The following is a 12,998-nucleotide window of genomic DNA, read 5'->3' as shown; positions in this document are numbered from 1 at the left end:
AATCAAACTGAATACAGATAATCTCACCCTCAGAGATGCTTCAGTAAGTTTTTTCTCAGACTGGACACCTTCCAGGCCTGGGCACAATTCTTTCCCCTGGTACAGCTCTTGTTGCAGCTCAGGTGATAGCTAGGGGATTCTTCATGATGGCTCCTCTCTCCCTTTGTTCTTTTCCACCCCTTTACAGATCTTTTGCATAAGGCGAGAACCCTTTGTTCCTCTGGGTTTCCACCCTCCCTCACTGGAAAAGCACCAGGTTAAAGATGGATTCCAGTTCAGGTGACATGATCACATGTCACTGCAAGACTTCATTGCCCACTTGCCAGCACACACACACATACAGGAAGACTCACAGGTAAACACAGCCATCTGCAGACAATGGTCCTGGTTAATGGGAGTCATCAAGATTCCAAACCATCATTAATGGCCCACACTTTGCATAATTACAACAGGCCCTCAGAGTTATGCTTTATATTTCTAGTTTTAGATACAAGAGTGATACATTTCTACAAATAGGATGATCACACTCAATAGATTATGAGCTTTGTAATGATACAAGAGACCTTTTGCACGAAGCATATCCAAGTTTCATTATATTCACTTATCAAATCTTTATAAAACTATCCCAGTTACATTATATTCACTTATTATCATGTTTTTATAAAACCATATAGACTGCACAACGTCACAGTTGTTACCAGTATTGCTGTGCCAGCAGAACCCTCTAGTGTGGACGCAGTTACACTAATACAGCTTCTGGTGAACTGGCCTAAGCTATCCTGATAGAACCATGTCTACACTGGAGGGTTTTGACAGCATGGCTGTGTCAGTGAAAAGCCTCATGCACCCCTAACTAAACACTTCTTAAGTGTAGACTTGCCCTTGGTAAATCAAACCCTCCCTGCTGTCAGTGGGCCAGGAACGAGGTGAGCAGGACTGCCCCCTGCTGGGGAGGATGAGGACCATGAGCGTGCAGCACTGCCCCCTGATGGGGAGAATCAGGGCCGTGTGTGCGTGCGCACATGTCTACACTGCAAAGAAACTCCCATGGTGCTGAGTCTCAGAGCCCAGGTCAATGGGCTGGGTTAACAACAGCAGTGTAGACATTCGGGCTTGGGCTGGAGCCCGGGCTCTGAAAACCGAGAATAGGGGAGGTTCTTGGTGCCCGGGCTCCAGCTCAGATGAATACACTGCTATTTGTAACCCCTGCAGCCCCAGCCCGAGTCAGCTGCACCAGGCTCGGAGACCTGGCACCACACTGCAGTGTAGACGTACCTTGTGTGTGGGTGTGAAGCACTGGCCCCTCCTGAGGGAAACCAGAGCCCCGTGCACACACACATGCATCTAAGCAGGGGGGAAGAGTTCATAAGCTCACTACCTGTCAGCAGGGAAATGGCTCTTTTCCCCCAAGGCTGGGATGTGAGAGAGGAAGGGGATTAAGACAAAACGTCCTCTCCAGCAGCCCAGGGGGCTTTAAACCAACAGAGCAGCCGGCTTTCCCCTGTGGGACAGCTGTACTCAGAGAAGGATCACTACACCTGCTCCCTGCCTCTCATGTTAGTAAGGGTCTGTCAAGATTAGGACAAGGGGTGAGGTGAGGTGACACCGAATTCCTTCCCAGAGTCTAGACACTCTAGACTAACCTAAGTTAAACTAGGTTTTCCTCCGGTTGGCTCTGCAGAACCGTCACAGAGCTGCAAGACAGCAAGCCACGGTCTATTCTGCTTCACGCAGCTCTAACACAACCAGCTCCTTTCCGGCTGCAGAATGGTTATTGCTGGGGACAACAGGGCTTGATAAGCCCCACTGGGAGGCTGAGGTTCTTCCCCATGAATGGAGAAGCCTCAGTCATCAGCTTTGGCGGAATTTAAGCTTCCATTTAAAAAACGGTTTTCAGTATTATGGTTGCAAACAGAGGTTGACAAAGGTCACCGATGCCTACTAGCCTAGGGATTAAGCTTACTAGCTGGAGGGGGTTATAGAAAACTGGGCTGACACCCCTACTCCCAGAGCACCACACACTCCCGCATAAAGGAATTAAATCGTCAAGTCTTGCCATGAAGCCCTGATTCAGCAATGCACTTAAGCAAACACATACGGGTGAGGTTTTCCAAGAGCACCCAAGTGATTTGGGCACAGGAGCCCTATTGAAAGTCAACGTGACTTGTGCATCTAACTCACTTAGGCACTGTTGTAAACTCAACCAAGTTCTTTGCCTTAATTATGACACACTAGCGTCAAACTTTCTATTTCATTTGTATCAAGAGGAACTTCTTGACAGGGCTGACTAGGAAACACCCAGGAAAACAAAAAATTCAACTAAAAGAAAATGGAAAAAAAGATTTACATTTTTGGGGAAAATGTTTAATGATTCCTTTTTTCTGGCCAGCTGCTGTCAACAAGCAGGAAGGGGGATTTGTTGAAAATATGTGCTGAATATCACTGGTATTTCTAAGCATATATTCACACTGCAAGTGAAGGGGTGATTGTAGTACAGATAGACACACCTGTGCTAGCTTTAATCTAACAAGCACGGTAACAAGTGTAGCGTAGACGCGGTGGCATAGGATTCATCATGGGCTAGCAATCTGAGTACAACCGGGTACATACTTTGGTTGCTAGCCCCTGCTGCCAGGTCTACATTACAATTGTTCCAGGTGCTAGCTACATCAAAACCTACCTGTGCTCCGATAGTCACTGGCAGTGTAAACATACCCTTAGTGGGCCTGCCAAGCTATCAAGCTGGACAAATGCTGCACAGCAGTGTTTGCCGCATACGTTAGCCGATGAATTCGGAGCCTAGACTAGGTTTGCTGAAAGCTACCTAGGGCAGGAAGGGACCTCCTGGCTCACTGAATCTGGTCCCCTGCTATCATAAGAACGGCCACACTGGGTCAGACCAATGGTCCACCAATCCCAGAATCCAGTCTTCCGACAGTGGCCAATGCCAGGTGCTTCGGATGGAATGAAGAGAACAGGTCATCATCGAGGGATCCATCCCCTGCTGTCTACTCCCAGCTTCTGGCAGTCAGAGGTTAAGGACACCTGGAGCACAGGGTTGTGACCATCTCGACTAATAGCCATTGATGGACCTATCCCCCATGTACTTATCTAATTCTTTGTTCAGCCCCATATAGTTTTGGCCATCACAACATCCCCTGGCAATGAGTTCCACAGGTTGACAGCAGCTCCGTCATATCATCCTGTTCATGCAACTGATCCAGCTCCATCTTAAAACCAGTGAGGTTTCTTATCCCCACTGCTCCTACAGGGAGGCTGTTCACGGGACCTCACTCCTCTGATGGTTAGAAACCTTCTTCTGACTGCCAGACTCAGCGTACTCATAACCAGTTTATCCCCATTTGTTCTTGTGCCAGCACTGTCCTTTAGCGTACACAGCTCTTCTCCCTCCCTGGTGCTCCCGTACCCTGCCCTGCAATATTTAGAGAGCCCAATCCTAGCCCCTCTCTGCCTTCATTTTACAATTCTCCCTGCTGGGAAGGACGACAGTGATGTCCTGGGGTGCCCAATTCAGGGCTCCATTTTTCATATCAGCCACTGGCTAGTCAGGGTCTGAAATCTGAAAAAAGAAATGCCAGCCCCTCTAGTTACCAGCCTAAGGCATCACAGTGGCTTACGTTGGAATTTATGCCAGGGACAGGAGGTAAAGGAGAGAAGTAGAGGCCATGGTAAGGGCTGGTCTACACTGGGGGTGGGGGGAATCGATCTAAGATACGCAACTTCAGAAGTCGAAGTATCTTAGTTCAACTTACCTGGCCGTCCTCATGGCGGCAAGTCGACCGCCGCGGCTCCCCCGTCGACTCCGCTTACTCCTCCTGCCAAGGTGGCGTACGGGCGTTGATTTGGGGATCGATTTATCGCGTCTAGATGAGACACGATAAATTGATCCCCGATAGATCGATTACTACCCGCCGATCCGGCGGGTAATGTAGACGTGGCCTAAAAAGACTCAGTGCTCACTGTCTTCTTACAGAGCTGCTGACCACCAGTGAACCGGACGAAGGTGCCAATTCTGGCACCACAGTAGCCCGGCCATCTAGGAATGGGATCTCAGGCTCAACCCTGTTCTGCCTGTTTGATACAGGAATGTGACACGAAGCAGGAAGAGGCATCGGTGAAGCACTGTAGGAAGGAAACCCCATCCTGATGTGTAATGATCTAGGTCAATCTGTATTATGATATTGCCTACATAAGCCCCAAGCAAGACCAGGGCTCCACAGTGCTAGGAGCCGTACAGACATGTAACAAGAGACGGTCCTTACCCACAAAGGACTTACAAGCTAAACAGACAGGACAGGCAAAGAGAAGGTGTCACTTGCCCAATGTCACAGTAGAACACGGCACCGCTGGGACTAGACTATGGATCTTTTGACCCAGCCAGATGCCCTATCCACTAGACCGTGCTGCTGTTCACAGAGCTGCAGGGGCAAGGGAGAGGGAATTCCTTCCTAACCCCCACCAGCAAGGAGGCCTAACCACCCCTCTAGCTAAGGAGTTATGCTGGGCTTGTCATTCTGGTATCCAAGATCCTTAACAAGACAAAGACATTTCTTTAACGCACACGGCTCTCCCGTCCCTTCGCTCCCAGGGTACAGAGACGCAATTGTTGGTTGGTTTTAAATTGCTGTTTATCATCATCACAACTAAGAACGGTCTGTATTATTCAGTCCTTTTAAAACAAATATGTTTAAACCACAGATTTAAAAAACAAACAACAAAACGAACTAGAGGATGGGACCATTAATGGCTATTAGCCAGGATGGGCGGGGGTGATGTCCTTAGCCTCTGTTTGCCAGAAGCTGGGAATGGGTGACAGGGGATGGACCACTTGATGATTACCTGTTCTGTTCATTCCCTCTGGGGCACCTGGCATTGGCCACTGTCGGAAGACAGGATACTGGGCTAGATGGACCTTTGGTCTGACCCAGTATGGCCGTTCTTATTTTGTCTCCATGCATCAAAGGTTTGGACAAACCTAATTAGGGCTCTGATTAGGGCTAGATGCCCATTAATGCCGAGATCTGTTATCTGGTGTCTAAAATATACTATTCCAGAGCCACAAAATTGCTACAATGGTGAAAGACTGAGCGCGGAATTTCCCAGACACACAGCTACCGCACAGAATTTGTCAGGTAAAAGTATCTTGCCTGCACGGTTTCCATACAGCCTTTTGTCTCCTTCAGAACTTTCTATCCCAGAATGGGAATCTGTCTCGGCTATTGACACCATTTATCATCATTTTAATTTCACCTTGGCTGATGCTTCTCAGCGGACTGACTCACCCGTTTGCGAAGATCAACCAGAGTATTAATTTAACAACATTGGATACGTCTTTATGCGGGGACAGCATGTGCCCTTGGAGTAGAACGGGGTTAACCTAATAGGTATTTTCCACCTCTAGCTGCCGGGATCCAAAATCCAGCCTCCCCCTTGACTTTCTACCAAGGTATGTAAATCAGATTTCCCTTCACTTTGCAGAAGTATTTGGAAGATGATCCAGTCCTCCCTCCAGCCCCTGCCAGTCAACGGTTTAACAATTTTATGAAGGCACATAAAGATCGAGTAACTTATTTTTTATTGCCACTGTCCAACAAATTCAGCAACTTTGAAAGAGAGGCTTTAATCAGATTGGTTATTAATCCTCGCTCCATAGGGAAGGACAGACTGCCGCTCGGTACTGGAAAAGACAATTAAAAAAAGCCTCTTACTGATTGCAATTAAGCACGCTGCACACCTGGCTAAGAGTGTTTGCCCCAGTGGATCATTCCCCTGACCCCCTGTAAGCTCCTGCCAAACCACAGTTCTGCAAAGGAGGGTCCCTCCCCAATTTGCCACGCCCTTACCTCAAGGTTCGAGGTCACTTCTCTATTCCAGCCACTGTGGCTGCAAGCCAGCTGCTGTTCACCCCTTTATACATCCCTCAGCATCTGGGTTTTCTGCTGCATGTTGTACAGATCACATGCATAATAAATGGGGATGCTTTCCAGGTGCTATGTACTTCCATTATGAGACGTGAACTAACCTTCCGAGCCCCTTTGCAAGTCAAATACAAACCCTCTCTCCCATTGTACAACTGGGGGAATGGAGGCACAGAGCAGCTAGGGTTCCACTCCTGCAAAGAACTGAAACATGTGCATAGCTCAGTGGTCCCCAAACTTTTTACCTCGCACCCTGCACCTTACCTGCATGGCTGCAGCTCCCGGAAAGGGGGAGGGGGGTTAAGGGGGCCAGGGGCAGAGCCGAGGCCTAGGCTGGCAGTTGGAGCCCCGGGGTGGCCGCCGGGGCCCGGAGTAGAGCAGAGTGGAGCTCCCTCCCTACCCCCAGGGGGGCTGGCCCATGCCCCAGCCGTGTCCCACTGAACGTTCCTCCGTGCCCCCTCAAGGGGGACACCCCCTAGTTTGGGGACCTCTGGCTTAGCTATAAGTCTGTGAGCAGTGCCACTGACTTCAGTGGCATTACTCACATGCTTAGAACGAAGCATGTGCTCAAGAGTTTGGCTGGATCAAGACCTTACTGACTTGAAGGAGTTCAAGGCAGGATTCGATCTCAGGAGTCCCTGACTCCCCCTGCTCAGACCAGATCCAGGTCATTTTGGCTACAAGAGAATTTTACCCCTAAGTACAGTGAGTGGTGCCCAGCTATGGCAGCGAAACCTTTTCTTTCCAAAGGGGGTTTCATGTGCCGAGAGCTTGCAGGACTGGGGCCAGATTCGCCCAGGCCCCAATCCTGTTCCCATGGAAGCCAGGGGCAAGACACTCTCTGATTTCAGTAGTGCAAACGCAAGGCCTCAGAGCTTTGGGCTTTCCACATCTTTCTCGCTCCACCAACAACTCACATGCATCACTCTTTCCAGGGGTCACATCTTCATGGATCCTTAACTGCTGGATATAAATGGGCATCAGAAGATGCCTCATCAAGACTGAAGTTGTTCAGGCAGGAGGAGGGGGGAGGGCGGAAAAGAATCTATAGATCACAAGATAAAGGGGGGGAACCCAACAGACAATCCCTGTTTTCCCCAGCACCCCACCTCCCCACACATACAGTATTTCAGCTCCAAGCATCTAAGGAAGTCAATAGGAGCTTTACCATAGGCAGACAGATGAAGGATCAGACCCTAAACGCCACAACATTATGCTGTCATGTTCATCCTTCAGCTTCACTCATGCCGTCAGAGGGACTACTCGAGGGTAGAAGGCTACAGCACGTGCACAAGCAATTTGTGATACAAGTAACAGAGAGACATGGGAGTTTCCCCATTTACTCTTGGCGTATAAGGCATGGCTGCATTTAAAGAAAAAAGTTTATACATAAAAGAGGAGAGAGACCAAGCGATGCACCCTTCCCATGTGCCCTTCTAAGCTGACAAACAAATGCAACAGCTCCAAAGACGGATTAGTTTTATCGTCTAGTGAGATACAGTGGATCACGTACACACATTCAGAAAGCGTTTCATGCGAGATGTTCAAAGAACGGCTGATGTTTTGACACATTCAGTTCATATGCAAAAAGGTTGATTCTTGTTTTCTTTAAGCAGATCTTCTGTACCTAAATTCTGTATCTTAAAAATAACCAATATTTAATCTACTCACAAGCAACCATCTCCCCCATCTCTTATCAACTAGAAATTTCAAAGACAGCACCACGTTATTTTCATAAATTACATTACATGGCTTTCCTATATACAGGGCAATGGAAATACTGTCCTGTTTCACTTTTATTATTCCAGCATTTGCCTTACAACGTTCGAATAGGTGATAAATTTCTTGCAAAGAGAACAAAGATAAGCTGCATTTCTAAGGAAGCAAAAGATTGTACAAACCTGTTAGGTTACCTTTTGGGAACACACCAACAAAAGCTTGTGCCACTGCATTTACTATAACTCAAAACCAGATCCAACTGACTTGATAAATTGCAATAGTAGGAGTGCTACCAGCTGAATCATTTGCATTGCAGAAAGTTTTATTTCAGGTCCAGAAACATTACATTAAAAGGACATTAAGATTAAAAAAAATCCTTCCCATAAAACAGCTTTCCTGTGTTACTTAATAATCTTGAGACCGGTCCTCGGACAGTGAAACTCAACTGGTCAGTTTCACTTCCCGGTTCTCAAGCCCATAGCTGGATCTGTGGTGTTTGGCTGGCAGACTCTGCAGGGGGAATGCTTCAATCCAAACCAAGCCTGTGATCTGATCCGTGTGGCGGGGCCTAAGACCCACAAAGACTCCCATTCAAGCCAAGACTGCAGCATGAGAGTCCAAAACAGCTTCTCTCATTTCAGTTTATTAAAAAAAAGTCATAAACACTATTCATATTTGTAGTGTAAAACTTCATGGGCACAAAATCACCCGGCAGTGTTCCTCTAAATGCTGATCCTAAAGACGCTACTGAATCTCACCAAGCCACTACTTAGGGTGACCAGATGTCCCGATTTAATAGGGACAGTCCCGATTTTTGGGTCTTTTTCTTATATCGGCTCCTACTACCCCGCACCCCCTGTCCTGATTTTTCACACTTGCAGTCTGGTCACCCTACCACTACTGCACTCCACTGTCAGTGGTAATTTTTAGTAAGCAAGGAATCAGGCACTCCAATTAGGCTTCTCCTGTCTACACAGAGTAGTGTCTTCAGGGACTGTCTCTTACTCTGTTCAGTGCCGAGCGCAATAGGGCCCCATTCTCAGTTGGCTGCTAGGTTCTACTATAATACTAATAAAGGACCGACCCTTCTACCCACCAACTTCAATGGAGCCCACCACTGACCATACAGACCCTCCGTAGGGCCCCATTGAAGGATCAGGGCCGTAGCACGGGGCAGTGCGCTGCCGAGCAGGTTCAACAGCAGGCTTGTTAAGGGAAGAACTTGGCACATCCCAATAATTATCTCACACCCCAGAGCAGGGCCACACTAATATGAAAATAATAACAACTTGGGCAAACCTAGCACTTTATTGCTATTTCCTAAAAGCTACTCAAATTGCCGGCTGTGTTGTTATGGGCATGGTGCCATCACTCTGGCAATAACATAATAGTAGACATTTACTGAAAGAGAGGGAAAAAAGGAGCTAGAGAGTATTTGTTTGGTGAGATCCATGGATTATTGTCCTCATTCGTAGCAGATTTCCCAGAGAATACACTGCTGAGCTCTCTTTAGATGAGGGGAACTGGATTTCTGTTTACATGTTTCAATATTTAGTTGAAGGCCTGCTTTCTGCAAGGATAAACTACCCAGCTGTAAAAGTCTGCACCTCAAGTATGTCACCACTACGGGGCCAGCACCTACACCCCTCGCAAACCCTGAACTCCCACCAACCTCAAAGGAAGTTTGTTGCTGCTCGGACTGGGCCCAAATCCGCAATCGCAGCAACCCCAATCAAAACGGCCCAGCCTAAATCTATGCAGCTCTCAACACAGATCGGTCCAGCACCACTCGTGTGATAAATGCCTATACACATTCATAGACATCCGCGACTTGATTCCGATTTCACTGACACCACTGCGCACCCACCGATTTCCCTGTGCTGATTTGCACCGGCGTGAAGTCAGAATGAAGCCCTTAAGTCAGCCATTATGGAATAACATTAGATTCGAACCTCACATCAACTTGCAAGATCAGACACTAATGGAAAGTGAAATGCACTGCATGACACTGGGATATATGTAAACCCAATTCAACTCCATACATTCCCCCCTGGCAGAGTATTCATGCCCCTCTTGCTATCCAGATCAAGGCAGCAAGCCTGTGGCCATCAGGGCTTTAAATCTCAAACACCTTCACAGATGCACTGTGAGAAAAGATAAGAGAACTTTCCCCAGCCCTTAGGACTTAGATGGAAAAATGCTAACCACATATGAAGGGGATGGAGCAGGGAAGAAAGTTGTCTAGATGAGGGCATCAAATGAGTTCTCCATTTGAGTGTTAAGCACAAAGGGGGAAAATAAATCCAACTTGAATATTTTCCACATTCCAGAGAACAAGCTCTGACACCTGCAGGTAAGACCCCCCCCCCGTTTGCAAAGTAACCCCCCAGCCAGAGACAGCAACTGTTAGCAGCCACCTTTCAATGGTGTCTAAAGCACCCCCCCCCTTGTTTCGATTCCTGCCCTTGAGCAGAAACCTGGCCCCTTTCCCCTAGGCCCAACACCCCCCCATCTCCATTTGCTCACATCTGCAATGCAAGTTCCACCACCTCCCCTCTCCTGCAGGGGGGGGGGGGGAACCCAGTACAAACTTGCTCCTTCTTACAAATAAATCCAGCGGAAAAATAACAACCCAGCCCAAGTCTCCTTCCCAAACAGCTGCCCTTTCTCATTCGAGATCCTAAGCGGGGAGGGGAGGGTGTCATTATTTTTATTGCACCCACCCACAAGCAAAATTCTCAGTGCTGCGGGAGAGAAGGGGGGGGGGGGGGAAGCAGCGGGGCATAAAAAAAAAAAATCAACTTGTAATTAAAATGCTTGGATTGTGACCTAATCCTTTGCCAAGGCATCAGCCTGCTAGGAAGGAATTTTAACTCTTTGCACGCAACAAGACAGCTATTGTTGCTCCAGCTGCAATCCTACTTTGCAAATCCACTTTCAAAATGCAGAGAGGCACCGCTCTTCGCACCCTTTTTCCAAACCGCCCCGCAAGAAGAGCTCACTCCCCTCCAACCCGGCCTCTTTGTAGGGTGCATAGATCTGTCTTGCCCCTCACCCAATCGGTGGATGCAGCATGCACATAAAATAAACCATGCACCTCTTTTCAGCCCTCCCCAACCCCCTTCCCCCCCACAACGTGGTTGCAATTATTTAGGCAAGTTTCAGCGGCCTTTGCAAAGTCTGCAAAGCCCCGGGAGCAATCAACAAGAGGAAGAATCAGAGAAATGAAAGGTTTGCAGCTCTACCATTTTGATGCAAGGGTCTCAGCTCAAAGGAGTCCTGATCCTCCCCAGCTTGCATGGGATTTTTGCTCTCCATGAAAATGTTGGGTTGGGTGTTTTTATTTTTTTTTTCCCCTTCTCCTTTCCTCTGCTGCAATCCCCCCTGCTGTGCTCTCTGCCCCGCTTGTGTGTCTGTGCAGCTGCAGCTCTCGCCTCCCCCTGCTTCTTCACCTCATCCTCAGCCTGCCATCGCCATGTTAGCCCTTAGGAAGAGGGAGGAATGCAGAGCAGAGGCTCCTGCTGGTGCCCGAGCCCAGGGGCTGCTGATTGGAGCCGCCGCATCAGATGGGGCTGTGTCTGGGCCTTTAAAGAGACAGGGCGCTTATTCTGCTGGCTCTGTCACACTCACACACCCCCGCACCAACACACACACACACACACACACACACACACACACACACTTACTTCTCTTTCTCCTCTGCCTGGCACTTATGCCTCTGACACACACACACACCTCTCTGACCTACCCTCACTGCACACATCGGCTTTTGACACAAATGCACACTCGCACACATCTGTCAGCTCACAAACCCCCATGAGCACAGCTGATACACACACGGATCTGACTCGGGTACCCCTCTGAACACAGCTCACACACACACGCATCTGACACAGGTCCCCTCTGAACACAGCTCTCTCTCTCACACACACATCTGACACAGGTACCCCTCTGAACACAGCTCACACACACACGCATCCGACACAGGTACCCCTCTGAACACAGCTCACTCACACACGCATCCGACACAGGTACCCCTCTGAACACAGCTCACACACACACATCTGACACAACTACCCCTCTGAACACAGCTCACACACACACACATGCATCTGACACACCTCTCATACATGCATCTGATACACACACTCACATCCAGAAGGCAGACAGTTCAATCCAATGAGACTCTAATGGCACGACAAGCTATACGTCTGTTGCCAAAATATAAGAAAATGTCAGGCCCCTCAGAAGAGAGGACACGCAGTCTTTGGGGCTTGTTCCCCTGAGCCCATTTGGCAGTACTGCTCCAGATCCCCATGCCACCTCGGCCATCTCTCTCCCTCTGCCAAGGCCAGGCCCAGAGTCCCCTCATTGCCTGGTGACAAGAAGGCTTAAGATTGAGAAAACCTCTTTCTCACCCATGTATGTCTCTTGGTCTCCAGCTCTCCTTGGGCCCACTGATTTCACAACCATTCCCCTCAGGGCTTAGAGTGGACTTTGTGCCTCCCACTGTCCACCTGTAGGTTACAGTCACAGAGGCCGTAGTTGGCATTAGTCTGACCTGGCTTTGAATATTCCTACAGGGATGTGAGTCTGCTGCTGTGAGAGACTTCGCTGCAGGGCTCTGCCACAGCCCAGCCTCTTGGCTTCCATTTGTTCTACGCTAGCTGCTCTCATATCTTGAGCAGTTTCCAGTTTCTTTCGCTGAGGTTGTTTGCTCCATGGGCTGAGGGGTTAGTGAGGAGATACTGGAATGGGTGATGCTTTCACTTGGCTTTAACTTGTGGCCTTCTAGTGCTGAAGTCCTGTGCACAGCTCACTGTCTCTGGTACTTACACCACAGCAGATGAGCACCTCAGATTTTACTGTATGCATCCTCACACCATCCCTGTGAGGCAGGCCAGGGCTGTTATCCCCATTTCACAGATGGGGACCTGAGGCACAGAGGGAAATTAAGTGACTTGCCCAAATTCACACAGGAACTATGTGGCAGAGCTAGGACTTTGATCACTTAAGTCAGTGGTTAGCACCCTAGTCACTGGGCCATCCTTCCACATGTGATGGATGTGTTGGCAGAACTGTAAACGTGGGACTTCCTTCCAATCAGTGTAATTTGCTATTAAACCCTGACACCAGACTTCGCTGCCATATAATATCCCCAGTTCTTATCATCGGTACATCTCAAAGCAGGTTACAAAGGAGATCAATAGCAGTATCCCCATTTCACTGATGGGAAGACTGAGTCACAGAGGAAAAGACTTAGGCAAAGTCACCCAGCAGGCAAGCCAGGAATAGAACCTACCTAGGTCTACCTGAATACCAACCCAGTGTGCTACCCAC

The 12,998-nt window shown here is 48.6% G+C and overlaps 1 protein-coding gene across 2 annotated transcripts in view; it reads right to left on the bottom strand.

The window, feature by feature from the left end:
* The window catches only part of ZBTB47 (zinc finger and BTB domain containing 47), a 393,046-nt gene extending 381,899 nt beyond the window's left edge, over window positions 1–11,147 (bottom strand). For both annotated transcript variants that reach the window (XR_008443701.1, XM_054016667.1), the window contains exon 1: window positions 10,904–11,147. Coding sequence is in view for 1 of the 2 variants with exons in the window: in XM_054016667.1 (XP_053872642.1) it covers window positions 10,904–10,906 (3 nt within the window). In the remaining variant the exon portion in view is untranslated. The remainder of the gene's footprint in view (window positions 1–10,903) is intronic.
* Window positions 11,148–12,998: the final 1,851 nt, after the last annotated feature.

Source organism: Malaclemys terrapin, chromosome 2 (genome assembly GCF_027887155.1).
Source record: "Malaclemys terrapin pileata isolate rMalTer1 chromosome 2, rMalTer1.hap1, whole genome shotgun sequence".
In the NCBI taxonomy this organism is placed as follows: Eukaryota; Metazoa; Chordata; order Testudines; family Emydidae; genus Malaclemys; species Malaclemys terrapin.
Note: the sequence above shows the minus strand (reverse complement) of the source record. Positions and strands in the feature narration are given on the sequence as shown.